Source organism: Bombina bombina, chromosome 3, assembly GCF_027579735.1.
Source record: "Bombina bombina isolate aBomBom1 chromosome 3, aBomBom1.pri, whole genome shotgun sequence".
Lineage (NCBI taxonomy): Eukaryota > Metazoa > Chordata > Amphibia > Anura > Bombinatoridae > Bombina > Bombina bombina.
In genome coordinates this window covers 1050561552-1050576567 of record NC_069501.1, presented here as the reverse complement: position 1 = coordinate 1050576567, position 15016 = coordinate 1050561552, and the positions used below count along the sequence as shown (strand labels likewise).

The following is a 15016-nucleotide window of genomic DNA, read 5'->3' as shown; positions in this document are numbered from 1 at the left end:
GTTGCATCATCCAACTTCTGTTGGGCTTCAGTTGTCAGAAGTCCTTCAAGCCTCCTGCAAAATGTCTTGGTAAATGTGGCTATTAATTTTTTCGGTGATAATAGTAAATCTTTGTTTTTTCACCATACTTTTGAGTTGGGATGAGATTTTCATCTTGGTGTGCTGTGATTTTTTTTTCCTCCACACATTGGCCAAGATTACAAGTGGAGCGATACATTTGTATTACTCTTAAGCGCTAATTGTGCACAAGGTAAATCCATATCGCTCTCTCCCATGTTAGCACTGGTATTGCAAGTTGAAAGTAAAAAGTTAACTTGTGCAGTTCGGATATTGTGACCTCGCTAACGCCCTTTCCCCATAGACTTCTATGGGGCACGCTACAGAAAGTCTTTTCATTTTATCGCTTGCGCGCTAACTCGTAGCTGCGCTGGACCAACTGCACTAAAGCCGAAGGTGTGTCAGGAATACTTCAAATTCCTATGTTCTTCATATTGTCATGCAAAGGCATGATTGTTTCTATTACCTTGTAAGAGGTAATGCAACCAACTTCATGTGAATTCAGAATATATGGTGTCAGGCAAAGTGCATGATATTTTCCTACAATCTTTAAAGGGGTTAATACAACTTTAATTTAACTCAGAATATAACCAAATGGTGTAACTTTTGATCAGCTTTATCAAAGTGATGTATCTGGCTTCAAAGCTAAGCCTTGGCCCCCCTGTCTCTGAAATTCACAAATAGCACATTTTTATGTTAGTTGTGATTCTCCCTGCTGAAAGCCAAAACTCACTATCTACAATATTTAGTAATATAAATTACGCCCATAAATATTCCCAGAAAACATCTTTGGTATCCATGGGGACATATTTTAGATGCTGATGAAAATAGTCCAAACACACCTGGGTAAGAATAAGTGCCAAGAAGCTACCTGGAAAATGGCAAATACTTAAAATGAGATGTAGGGTGTTTAGTTTCCATGGGTTTCTATTATAGTCATGAAAAATGATATGCCATTGGGCATACCAGGGCATTGATCTGTTTCCCTAGGCCAAATATCTGCTATCCAAATAGCAAACATAATCAATGTAAGGTGAGTATTATGTTATTACCCCCAGGTGACCTGGGTTGTGTATAAAATAGTGAGTGATTGTAATCCAGACTAACTTCATTATACTGTAACATCAAGGAATACCACCTAAATGGATTATTGGGAAGTCCCACAGATTTTATTTTAAACTGTAAATTTAGGATTTCTGTACATATTTGATCCCTTTTTTTTGTATAATAATTTGTTTTGCAATTGTGTGTCTTTATTGTTTAATTACCCTTTTGTGTGTGTGTGTGTGTATGTGTGTGTATATATATATATATATATATATATATATATATATATATATATATATAGTCTATATCCAATAAAGGACTGCACTCACTGGATTTAGTTTCAGAAACCTTCAAATCTTTATTGTGGTAACGTTTCGGGGTTCGCAGACCCCTTCCTCTGGTCTGAGGAAGGGGTCTGCGAACCCCGAAACGTTACCACAATAAAGATTTGAAGGTTTCTGAAACTAAATCCAGTGAGTGCAGTCCTTTATTGGATATAGACTGTATACTTGTTTGACTTTGCACCCTGGTTGATGACTACACAGCATTGGGAGGGCAGACACACACGGAGGATATATATATATATATATATACACTGTGTGCAGAATTATTAGGCAAATGAGTATTTTGACCACATCATCCTCTTTATGCATGTTGTCTTACTCCAAGCTGTATAGGCTCGAAAGCCTACTACCAATTAAGCAGATTAGGTGATGTGCATCTCTGTAATGAGAAGGGGTGTGGTCTAATGACATCAACACCCTATATCAGGTGTGCATAATTATTAGGCAACTTCCTTTCCTTTGGCAAAATGGGTCAAAAGAAGGACTTGACAGGCTCAGAAAAGTAAAAAATAGTGAAATATCTTGCAGAGGGATGCAGCACTCTTAAATTGCAAAGCTTCTGAAGCGTGATCATCGAACAATCAATCATTTCATTCAAAATAGTCAACAGGGTCGCAAGAAGCGTGTGGAAAAAACCAAGGCGCAAAATAACTGCCCATGAACTGAGAAAAGTCAAGCGTGCAGCTGCCAAGATGCCACTTGCCACCAGTTTGGCCATATTTCAGAGCTGCAACATCACTGGAGTGCCCAAAAGCACAAGGTGTGCAATACTTAGAGACATGGCCAAGGTAAGAAAGGCTGAAAGACGATCACCACTGAACAAGACACACAAGCTGAAACGTCAAGACTGGGCCAAGAAATATCTCAAGACTGATTTTTCTAAGGTTTTATGGACTGATGAAATGAGAGTGAGTCTTGATGGGCCAGATGGATGGGCCCGTGGCTGGATTGGTAAAGGGCAGAGAGCTCCAGTCCGACTCAGACGCCAGCAAGGTGGAGGTGGAGTACTGGTTTGGGCTGGTATCATCAAAGATGAGCTTGTGGGGCCTTTTCGGGTTGAGGATGGAGTCAAGCTCAACTCCCAGTCCTACTGCCAGTTTCTGGAAGACACCTTCTTCAAGCAGTGGTACAGGAAGAAGTCTGCATCCTTCAAGAAAAACATGATTTTCATGCAGGACAATGCTCCATCACACGCGTCCAAGTACTCCACAGCGTGGCTGGCAAGAAAGGGTATAAAAGAAGAAAATCTAATGACATGGCCTCCTTGTTCACCTGATCTGAACCCCATTGAGAACCTGTGGTCCATCATCAAATGTGAGATTTACAAGGAGGGAAAACAGTACACCTCTCTGAACAGTGTCTGGGAGGCTGTGGTTGCTGCTGCACGCAATGTTGATGGTGAACAGATCAAAACACTGACAGAATCCATGGATGGCAGGCTTTTGAGTGTCCTTGCAAAGAAAGGTGGCTATATTGGTCACTGATTTGTTTTTGTTTTGTTTTTGAATGTCAGAAATGTATATTTGTGAATGTTGAGATGTTATATTGGTTTCACTGGTAAAAATAAATAATTGAAATGGGTATATATTTGTTTTTTGTTAAGTTGCCTAATAATTATGCACAGTAATAGTCACCTGCACACACAGATATCCCCCTAAAATAGCTATAACTAAAAACAAACTAAGAACTACTTCCAAAACTATTCAGCTTTGATATTAATGATTTTTTTGGGTTCATTGAGAACATGGTTGTTGTTCAATAATAAAATTAATCCTCAAAAATACAACTTGCCTAATAATTCTGCACTCCCTGTATATATATATATATATATATATATATATATATATATATATATATATATATATATATATATATATATATATATATATATATATTTTACTCATGACTTCACAGTTTACACAGTATGTTCAATAAAGACATGAAAACATATCATTGCTCATTGTTTGTGTTATTTGTGTAGACAGACTGTATATGGTGGTGACTTAGTTGAATTAGATTACATTTACTCAATTTATTCAAGTCACATACTTTTTCGAGAGAGAGAGAGAGAGTACATACACTGACATGGCAATATCCTCAATATATTCTCTGAGTAGTCAACTAACCTGAAGTTCATTGATAGAAAGAATTTCTTGCCATGTGAGATCCATGTCCCCTTGGACAAACTGTTCTCCCTTTAAGGTGGGCACCAGTGTATTATAAGTATTGATTCCAGGTGAAAGGCATGGGGGCATGATCCTGTTGTTTCACGCTCCCAGGTTTTGGACCACAATGATCCCAAATTCTTTAGATCTATATGACCTGACAAATATATAAACATATATATGTTTTTATAAGTCTTGTTTTTGGATACACTATAAAACTATTCATATTTTAGAATTGAAATGTTTGAGGTTGTTCATTTTTAAACATAAATAGAATATATCTCTTGAACACTTCTTTTAACTGATTTCATTATAACTGTATTTTACTAATACATTTAAAAGCACTGCACTACTGGGACCTAGCTGAACACATACATGTAGCCACTAATCTTCAGCTAGCTCTCAGTAGTGCATTGCTGCTCCTAAGCATACCTAGGTAAGCTTTCCAACAAAGGATGTCAAGAGAACAAAGTAAATAACTTGATACAATTTTATGAGACTTTTCAATGTATGCTCTTAGAACATATTAAGAACACGTGAAGAAAACTGAAATATAAATTAACAGTAAATACAAAGTTAAACACATTATTAAATATTAATATTGCATTAATATGCTTCTACATTTTTTTTTATCTCTTGACTGCAAAGGGCTCTAATGCACTTTTACATATGTCTTTGTGTGCTCAAATGTATTTATTTGTTTATGTGTGTATATATATGTCTGCGAATACATATATACACATATAAATACATATGTACACACATATAAACATGTATATATACATACATATACATATTTAGACATGTATATGTATGTATCTCTGTTACAGCCCTTTGTCTGCCTTTTTTTTCTAACACCTGAGACCTCATATCTTTGAGTCCTTATAACTTTTTATTGCAATTTTTTTAAAATAATTTTTTTTTGATAGTATTGTTATGAGTATAACTGTACTTATAAATGTATTTTTAATGTTTTTTGTTCAACTTTTTAGTCGAGTGTAACAGTTAACCAGAGCTCTGAAGTTGAGATATCTCGACACGCATTATATTAAATTGTGCTCGAGCGAACACATTTACTTTCAACTCATAATAAACGCACTACTTCCCATGCAAAGTGCCGCAATAAACCTCTTTTTGCTCATGTGCAACAGTTAACCCGTCACTCGTTACTCTGCCCTCTGTCAATAAATATTTTGTTATTTTAGGTTCTAGGCCCATCTCAATGGGGATGGCACCCAAATCTATGTCTGTTCACAGGCATCATTCCATCCTTACACAATCATTTCACTGTCTACCTCTTTGCAATTTCTCTTTGAGGTTCTAGTTAACCTCTTCCATATTATTTCCTAAATCACACATCTCACTTGTAGTGGAAAATTCTCTAATCATCACAAGACCACTTTCTTGGAATCACATTTGACCATGCTTCCTTCTTCACTAATCATTTCCAACCACTATTGTTCTAATCTTTGTTATATTTGTAGTATTTGCCCATTTCTGACCCAGAACTAATACAATATTCAATCACTGATTCATCTTATTTTGACTTGACTACTACAACCTACTTCTAAATTACCTTTCCCAAAACCTGCTTTCCCCTCCCTAATACCATATTTCCCTTCACAAATCCAAATTCATTCATTTTATTTGCTGGTCAACATTATCTGCGGCTCTCTGCCATCCCCTACAGAAAGTCCCCATATGCTAGCAATTCAAAATTATTACCCAAATCCACAAAGTTCTCAATAAAGACACACTAAACATTGATTTGCAGATACTTTCCAAAACACTACTGAATCTACCAATTGTCTGCACTGCATATATTCTAATCTATCATCACCTGCTCCCTCTCCCATTTCAAATACTTCTCACATTAAAAACTATGCCGTGCAACCTTATTCTGCCAGGCTGTCTCTTTCTTTTTCAAGTTTTAAATGCTCTTTGAAAACTCAAATGTTCAGTGAAGCTCACATCCTACCTTCCTTAAATCCACCAAATGACACTTTCACAATTTCTTCTCGCTGCTGTTTGCAGCTACAAACCATACTCCATGTGTATATAACCCCTACACCAGGGTTCTTCAAACCTTTTTTTCCCAAGACACAGTGCCATCATACCACATACCTTTGTGGCCCTATTTTTAGGTTTGGTCTAAAAATTTCTGAAGTAATATACAACAAAATAGCTACAATGTTTGGCAAAGTGGCAATTCCTGATTGTAGTTAAACTTGAAAGTGCTGTAAAAATGTAATAACACAGACACACACACTCTCTCATATAACACACACTCTCATACAACACGCGCACACAAAAACACATCACACACGCTCTCATACAACACACACCCCACACACACTCTCCTACAACACACACACAAGCCTAGACCCAATAAACAAAGTGTTGCGACCCAGTAATGGGTCCTGACCTGTGGTTGGAAGAACCCTGCCCTAGACCATACGTCTCATTCACCTCTAAGAGGCCCATTTATCAAGCTCCATATGAAGCTCGCTGCTCCGTATGAAGACCGCTGCTCCATAGCCCTGTCCGCCTGCTCTGAGCAGGAATTGCCACAATTCAACCCGATCGAGTACGATCGGGTTGATTGACACCTCCCTGCTGGCGGTCCATTGGCCGCGAGTCTGCAGGGGGCAAGACATTCAGAGAAGTCTTGCGGACCTGATCCACACTGTCGGATCAGGTCCGCAAGACCGTTGTTAAATAGGCCTCCATGTCTCTAGATAATAAGCTCTCTGATGCAGGACCCTCTTCCCCTAACAGCTTCCTCTATCAGTTTGCATTGTTACCATATCTGCATTGTATCACTAAGGAAAATAATGTTGTGTGCCCCCTTGTTCATCTACTTAATACTATAGAATATACAGGTGTACCTCGAATATAATGCATGTTCAGTTCCAGACCACCACACTAAAGCGAATATGGCAATAAAGTGAGTCACACTAATTATTTTGTTTCCCAGTGCATATAAAATATATTTTTAAACTATACTGTAGTCTATTAAGTGTGCAATAGCATTTTCTAAAGAAAACAATGTACATACCTTATTAAAAAAATACTTTCATCATCTGAGCCTTCAGTGAGTCATAACCTTTTTACTAATGTGTGTATATATAGGTGTTTATATAATGATGGACTATCTATACACTAATAGAGGACACACTTCCCTGTATAATTATGTATTTATACACTGATGAGTATACTGCACAGTATAATGATGATGAGTAGCTGTACACAGATAATGACCACTCTGCACTGTATAATGCTGGTGAGTATTTATACACAGATAATGACCACTTTGCACTGTATAATGCTGGTGAGTATTTATACACAGACAATGACCACTCTGCACTGTATAATGCTGGTGAGTATTTATACACAGATAATGACCACTTTGCACTGTATAATGCTGGTGAGTATTTATACACAGACAATGACCACTCTGCACTGTATAATGCTGGTGAGTATTTATACACAGACAATGACCACTCTGCACTGTATAATGCTGGTGAGTATTTATACACAGATAATGACCACTCTGCACTGTATAATGCTGGTGAGTATTTATACACAGATAATGACCACTCTGCATTGTATAATGCTGGTGAGTATTTATACACAGACAATGACCACTCTTCACTGTATAATGCTGGTGAGTATTTATACAGATAATGACCACTGCACTGTATAATGCTGGTGAGTATTTATACACAGACAATGACCACTCTGCACTGCATAATGCTGGTGAGTATTTATACACAGATAATGACCACTCTGCACTGTATAATGCTGGTAAGTATTTATATAAGGGAATGTGCCTATGTGGTAATTATCTATGTATAGACTGGTTGCTATGGGCCCCCCAGCACTTGGGCCCCAGTACCACTGTACTTGCTTCATCAATGGTAGTTCTGCCCCTGCACTTTATAAATAAATAACACTAAAGGTAATGAACCAGGGAACAGATATGCTCACAGTTGTGTCAGTAAATTAAAATGACACACAAACATCAAGGATGATGGAATTCTATTTAAAGGGACATTAAAGTCAAAATTAAACTTTCATGATTCAGACAGAACATGCAATTTTACACAAAGGATACCAAAATAGTAAAGCAAATTTATAATAGAAGTGGAATGAAAAGTTGCTTAAAACTCCATGCTCAGTCCAATCAAATTTTATTTTGACTTTACTGTCCCTTTAAAGGGATAGGAAAGTCAAAATTAAACTTGCAAGATTCAGATAGAGCATGCAAGTTTAAGACACTTTAAAATTCACTTCTATTTTCAGAAGTGAATTGTTCTCTTAGTATTCCTTGTTGAAAACAAATACACACATATCCTACATTAGTGCGAGCTAGCTGCTGATTGGTCATAAGCAGTAGCTGCAACTGAGAGCGGAGCACTCGACAATGACAAACCTTTCTGTAAAAACTACCAGCCCCAGTAGACAGTGCAGTGCATCAGGTGGGCGATGGGAACCAATCCACTGAATTCGGGATCCTATGATTAGGCGCCACTAGGGGCGCAAAACGCGTCAGGATAGCTTTTTCCTTGACCTCTGCATGTCTATGCCGCTTTTAATTTTATTCTAATAAACTTATTTTTTACTTTTTCGCTCTGAGTGCTCAGGATATCTTCCTTTAGCTCATGTACTCTTGCCACTTACATGAAAGAGTGACGTATGGGATATACATTCCCACCAGGAGGGGGCAAAGTTTCCCAAACCTCAAAATGCCTATAAATACACCTCACTCACAACTTAGTTTTACAAACTTTGCCTCCTATGGAGGTGGATGAAACAAGTTGTGCTTGATATCTTCTATGATAGGCGCTTCTAAGCATTTTGAAGCCCAACTCCTCTCAGAGTACAGTGCTTGTCAGAGGGACGTGAACTCGTGAAGAGAGTATTGCCTATTGATTTTATGGTTTCACCCATGGGAAATCTATTCAAATGCTCTCTGTTATCGGTCACAGGGATTCATCACCTGCCTCCCTTTTCAGATCGACGTTATACTCCTATACCATTACCTCTGCTGATATTTTTCAGTACTGGTTTGGCTGTCTGCTATATGTGGATGGGTGTCTTCAGGTAAGTATATATTTTTTTTAAGACACTCTCAGCTATGTTTGGCACTTTATATTGTTAACGTTTTTAAATATATATTGCATATATTTGCCATGAGTCAGGTATATGTTTATTTCCCTTTGCAGTCTAACAGTTTCAGCATGGAAAATTATTTTTGGGAGAAATTTAGTATAATTTTTTTTTTCTTACTTGAGGTTCCATCTAGTTGTAACTTCAGTCTTGTTTTCTTTAATGTAATTGGCAAGAGTCCATGAGCTAGTGACGTATGGGATATACAATCCTACCAGGAGGGGCAAAGTTTCCCAAACCTCAAAATGCCTATAAATACACCCCTCACCACACCCACAATTCAGTTTTACAAACTTTGCCTCCTATGGAGGTGGTGAAGTAAGTTTGTGCTAAGATTTCTACGTTGACATGCGCTTCTCAGTATTTTGAAGCTCGATTCCTCTCAGAGTACAGCGAATGTCAGAGGGACGTAGAGAGTATCACCTATTGAATGCAATGATTTTCCTAATGGGGGTCTTTTTCATAGGTTCTTTGTTATCGTTCGTAGAGATTCATCTCCTACCTCCCTTTTCAGATCGACGATATACTCTCATATACCATTACCTCTACTGATAACTGTTTCAGTACTGGTTTGGCTAATCTGCTATATGTGGATGGGTGTCTTTTGGTAAGTATGTTTTTATTACTTAAAACACCTCAGCTATGGTTTGGCACTTTATGCATTTATATAAAGTTCTAAATATATGTATTGTACTTATATTTGCCATGAGTCAGGTTCATGTATTTCCTTTTGCAGACTGTCAGTTTCATATTTGGGGAAAGTTAATATTAAGAAATATTTTTCTTACCTGGGGTTTAGTCTTTTTTTCAATTGACTACTTTGTTTCAAATTGCTACACTTTATTGCGTCATTCTTGGCGTGAGAATTTTTTGGCACGAAAGGCAAGTCCGTTGATGCAAGTTTGTCATTTCCGGCGTCGTAATTGACGCAGAGGTTCACACAGGGTTGCGTCATTAGTGACGCAAGTGTCATTTCCGGACTTGGGCGGCGGCAAAAAAAATTTCAGTTGCGTTGTGCGTCATACTTGGCGCCAAACTTTTTTCATTAATTATTGCCCCATTGCTTTTTGACTCTTGCCTTTTTCTATGTCAGAGGGCTTTGCTGCCTGACATTGGTTCTACCAAAGCCAAGTGCATTTGTTGTAAAATTGTGGAGATTATATCTCCTAATGTCATTTGTATTAGTTGTCATGATATACTTATACATGCAGATAGTTTGTCCATCAGTAATAGTACATTGCCGGTTGCAGTATCTTCAACTTCTAATGTACATGATATACCAATGAATTTTAAAGAATTTGTTACTGATTCTATTCAGAAGGCTTTGTCTGCATTTCCACCTTCTAATAAGCTTAAAAGGTCTTTTAAAATTTCTCATAAAGTTGATGAAATTTCAAATGACCGACAAAATAATGAATTATCCACCTCTGATGAGGATCTATCTGATTCAGAAGATCCTACCTCAGATATTGACACTGACAAATCTACTTATTTATTTAAAATGGAGTATATGCGTTCTTTGTTAAAAGAAGTGTTAATTACTTTGGATATTGAGGAAGCTAGTCCTCTTGATATTAAAACCAGTAAACGTTTAAATTCTGTTTTTAAACCTCCTGTGGTTACTCCAGAGGTTTTTCCTATTCCTGATGCTATTTCTGATATGATTTCTAAGGAATGGATTAAGCTGGGTACTCCTTTTAATCCTTCTGCAAGGTTTAAAAAATTGTATCCTTTACCAGCAATTTCAATAGAGTTTTGGGAAAAGATCCCCAAAGTTGATGGGGCTATTTCTACTCTTGCTAAACGAACCACTATTCCTATGGAAGATAGTACTTCCGTTAAAGATCCTTTAGATAGGAAGCTTGAATCTTAGCTAAGGAAAGCCTATTTATATTCAGGTCATCTTCTTAGGCCTGCAATTTCTTTGGCTGATGTTGCAGCTGCTTCAACTTTTTATTTGGAGAATTTAGCGCAACAAGAATTGGATACTGACGTACATAGCATTGTTCGTTTACTGCAACATGCTAATCATTTTATTTGTGATGCTATTTTTTATATTATCAAAATTGATGTTAGATCCATGTCTTTAGCTATTTTAGCTAGAAGAGCTTTGTGGCTTAAATCTTGGAATGCTGATATGACATCTAAGTCTAGATTACTATCTCTTTCTTTCCAAGGTAATAATTTATTTGGTTCTCAGTTGGATTCTATTATTTCAACTGTTACTGGGGGGAAGGGAGTTTTTTTGCCTCAGGATAAGGGAAAATCTAAGGCTTCTAATTGTTTTTGTTCCTTTCATCAAAATAAGGAACAAAAACCTAATCCTTCCCCCAAGGAATCTGTTTCCAATTGGAAGCCTTCCTCAAATTGGAATAAATCCAAGCCTTTTAAGAAACCAAAGTCAGCCCCTAAGTCCGCATAAAGGTGCAGCCCTCATTCCAGCTCAGCTGGTAGGGGGCAGATTAAGGTTTTTCAAGGTTGTTTGAGCAAATTCTGTCCAAAATGAATGGATTCAGAGCATTGTCTCTCAGGGGTACCGAATAAGATTCAGAGTAAGACCTCCTGTAAGAAGATTTTTTCTCTCACGCATCCCAGTAAATCCAGTAAAAGCTCAGGCTTTCCTGAAGTGTGTTTCAGATCTCGAGGTTTCAGGGGTAATCATGCCGGTTCCTTTTCAGGAACAAATTCTGGGGCTTTATTCAAATCTATTCATTGTCCCAAAGAAAGAAAATTCATTCAGACCAGTTCTGGATCTGAAAATTTTGAATCGTTATGTAAGAGTACCAACTTTCAAGATGGTGACTATAAGGACTATTCTGCCTTTTGTTCAGCAAGGACATTATATGTCTACAATAGACTTGCAGGATGCTTACCTTCATATTCCGATTCATCCAGAACATTATCAGTTCCTGAGATTTTATTTTCTAGACAAGCATTACCAATTTGTTACTCTTTCATTTGGCCTAGTAACAGCTCCAATAATCTTTTCAAAGGTTCTAGGTGCCCTTCTCTCTTTAATCAGAGAACAGGGTATTGTGGTGTTTCCTTATTTGGACGATATCTTGGTACTAGCTCAGTCTTTACATTCTGCAGAATCTCACACGAATCAACTAGTGTTGTTTCTTTGAAAACATGGTTGGAGGATCAATTTACCAAAAAGTTTCTTGATTCCTCAGACAAGGGTCAACTTTTTAGGTTTGCAGATAGATTCAGTATCCATGACTCTGTCTCTAACAGACAAGAGACGTTTGAAATTGGTTGCAGCATGTCGGCACCTTCAGTCTCAGTCATTCCCTTCAGTGGCTATGTGCATGGAAGTTTTAGGCCTCATGACTGCAGCATCGGACGCAATTCCTTTTTCTCGTTTTCACATGAGACCTCTCCAGCTTTGTATGCTGAATCAATGGTGCCGGGATTATACAAAGATATCACAATTAATATCCTTAAATCCGAATGTTTGACACTCTCTGACGTGGTGGTTAAATCACCAGCGTTTAGTTCAAGGGGCCTCTTTTGTTTGGCCAACCTGGACTGTGATCACAACAGATGCGAGTCATTCAGGTTGGAGAGCTGTCTGGGGATCTCTGACGGCACAAGGGGTTTGGAAATCTCAAGAGGCGAGATTACCAATCAATATTTTAGAACTCCGTGCAATTCTCAGAGCTCTTCAGTTTTGGCCTCTGTTGAAGTTTGTTTTCAGACAGACAATATCACAACGGTGGCATATGTCAATCATCAGGGTGGGACTCACAGTCCCCAAGCTATGAAAGAAGTATCTCGGATACTTGTTTGGGCAGAATCCAGCTCCTGTCTAATTTCTGCGGTTCATATCCCAGGTGTAGACAATTGGGAGGCGGATTATCTCAGCCGTCGGACTTTACATCCAGGGGAGTGGTCTCTCCATCCGGATGTGTTTTCTCAGATTGTTCAGATGTGGGGTCTTACAGAAATAGATCTGATGGCTACTCATCTAAACAAGAAACTTCCCAGATACATGTCCAGGTTCAGGGATTCTCAGGCGGAAGCAGTGGATGCGCTGACACCTCCTTGGTGTTATCAACCTGCTTATATCTTCCCGCCTCTAGTTCTTCTTCCAAGAGTGATCTCCAAAATCATCATGGAATAATCATTTGTGTTGCTGGTGGCTCCAGCATGGCCTCACAGGTTTTGGTATGCAGATCTTGTTCGGATGTCCAGTTGCCAACCTTTGCCACTTCCATTAAGGCCGGACCTACTGTCTCAAGGTCCGTTTTTCCATCAGGATCTCAAATCATTAAATTTGAAGGTATGGAAATTGAACGCTTAGTACTGAGTCTTAGAGGTTTCTCTGACTCAGTAATTAATACTATGTTACAAGCTTGTAAATCTGTCTCTAGGAAGATATATTATCGAGTTTGGAAGACTTACATTTCATGGTGTTCTCATAAATAATCTTGGCATTCTTTTAGAATTCCTAGAATTTTACTGTTTCTCCAGGATGGTTTGGATAGGGGTTTGTCTGCAAGTTCCTTGAAGGAACAAATCTCTGCTCTTTCTGTTTTATTTCACAGAAAGATTGCTAATCTTCCTGATATTCACTGTTTGGTACAGGCTTTAGTTTGTATTAAGCACTGTCATTAAATCAATTTCTCCTCCTTGGAGTCTTAATTTGGTTTTGAGGCGTTACAGGGCTCCTCAATTTGAGCCTATGGCACTCTTTGGACATTAAACTGATATCTTGGAAAGTGTTGTTCCTTTTGGCTATCTCTCTGCTAGAAGAGTTTCTGAGCTTTTCTGCTCTTTCTTGTGAGTCTCCTTTTCTGATTTTCATCAGGATAAGGCGGTTTTGCAGACTTCATTTAAGTTTTTACATAAGGTTGTGAATTCTAACAACATTAGTAGAGAAATTGTTTGTCCCTTCCTTGTGTCCTAATCCTAAGAAGTCTTTGGAAAGATCCTTACATTCTTTGGATGTGGTAAGGGCTTTGAAATATTATGTTGAAGCAACTAAGATTTCAGGAAGACTTCTATGTCTATTTGTTATATTTTCTGGTCCTAGGAAAGGTCAGAAGGCCTCTGCTATTTCCTTGGCTTCTTGGTTAAAGCTTTTGATTCTTCAAGCTTATTTGAGTCCAGGTCAGGGCCCCGCCTCAGAGAATTACCGCTCATTCTACTAGATCAGTCCTCCACTTCGTGGGCTTTTAAGAAAGAAGCTTCAGTTGATCAGATTTGCAAAACAGCGACTTGGTCCTCTTTGTATACATTTACTTAAATTCTACCGTTTTGATGTATTTTCTTGTTCAGAAGCAGTTTTTGGTAGAAAAGTTCTTCAGGCAGCTGTTTCAGTTTGATTCTTCTGCTGATGTTTTTAAGTTTTTCTTTTCTTCATAAGAGATAACTTATATTTTGGGTTGTGGATTAATTTTTCAGCATATGGCTGTTGTTTATTTTTATCCTTCTAGTGACTCTTGCGTGGAGTTCCACATCTTGGGGTATTGATATTCCCATACATCACTAGCTCATGGACTCTTGCCACATACATGAAAGAAAACATAATTGGCTATTCGATAAACTGAATTGTGGGTGTGTGCGAGGGGTGTATTTATAGGCATTTTGAGGTTTGGGAAAACTTTGCCCCTCCTGGTAGGATTGTATATCCTATACGTCATTAGCTCATAGACTCTTGCCAATATGAAAGAAATCAATTTATCAGGTAAGTTCTTACACTAAATTATGTTTTTTTTTAATTTTCGCGGGCAAATTAGGCTCGCGATGCTGCAAAATTATTGTATTTATTGCGTCATTCTTGGCGCAAATTGTTTTGGCGCGAAAGTTGCGTTTGTTGTGACGCGTCACGTCATTTCTTGAAGCAAAGTCGCGCCTGTTATGACGCAAATCATGTTAATTTCCTGTTAACCTTGGCGCCAAACGTTTTTCTTTCTCAGCATTTGCATCATCTTTGTTGGCGTCATTTTTTGCGGCCAACATTTTTTTTTATATTAAGTCTCCCTCTTTTGCTCTCTGTTTTCATTTGTTACAGAGGGCTATGCTATTTGCTTTTGTTTTTCATATAGCATTTTTTTCCCATTTCTGAAACTGCTATTTTGAGGAAATTGCATATTTTGTTTAAATGTTATTTTTTTCTTTACATTTTTTCAAGATGTCTCAAATTGATCCTGCCTCTGATACTGTAGAAACTATCCTGCCTGTACACAATTCTACCAAAGCTAAGTGTTGTATTTTGTTTAATTA

General features: G+C 37.8%; 1 protein-coding gene across 2 annotated transcripts in view; it reads right to left on the bottom strand.

Moving 5' to 3' along the window:
• Window positions 1–15016, bottom strand: part of NFE2 (nuclear factor, erythroid 2) — a 79340-nt gene that overhangs the window by 21314 nt on the left and 43010 nt on the right. For both annotated transcript variants that reach the window (XM_053705009.1, XM_053705008.1), the window contains exon 2: window positions 3575–3770. In XM_053705009.1, coding sequence (XP_053560984.1) covers window positions 3575–3703 — 129 coding nt within the window. In that variant the 5' untranslated portion in view covers window positions 3704–3770. The remainder of the gene's footprint in view (window positions 1–3574; window positions 3771–15016) is intronic.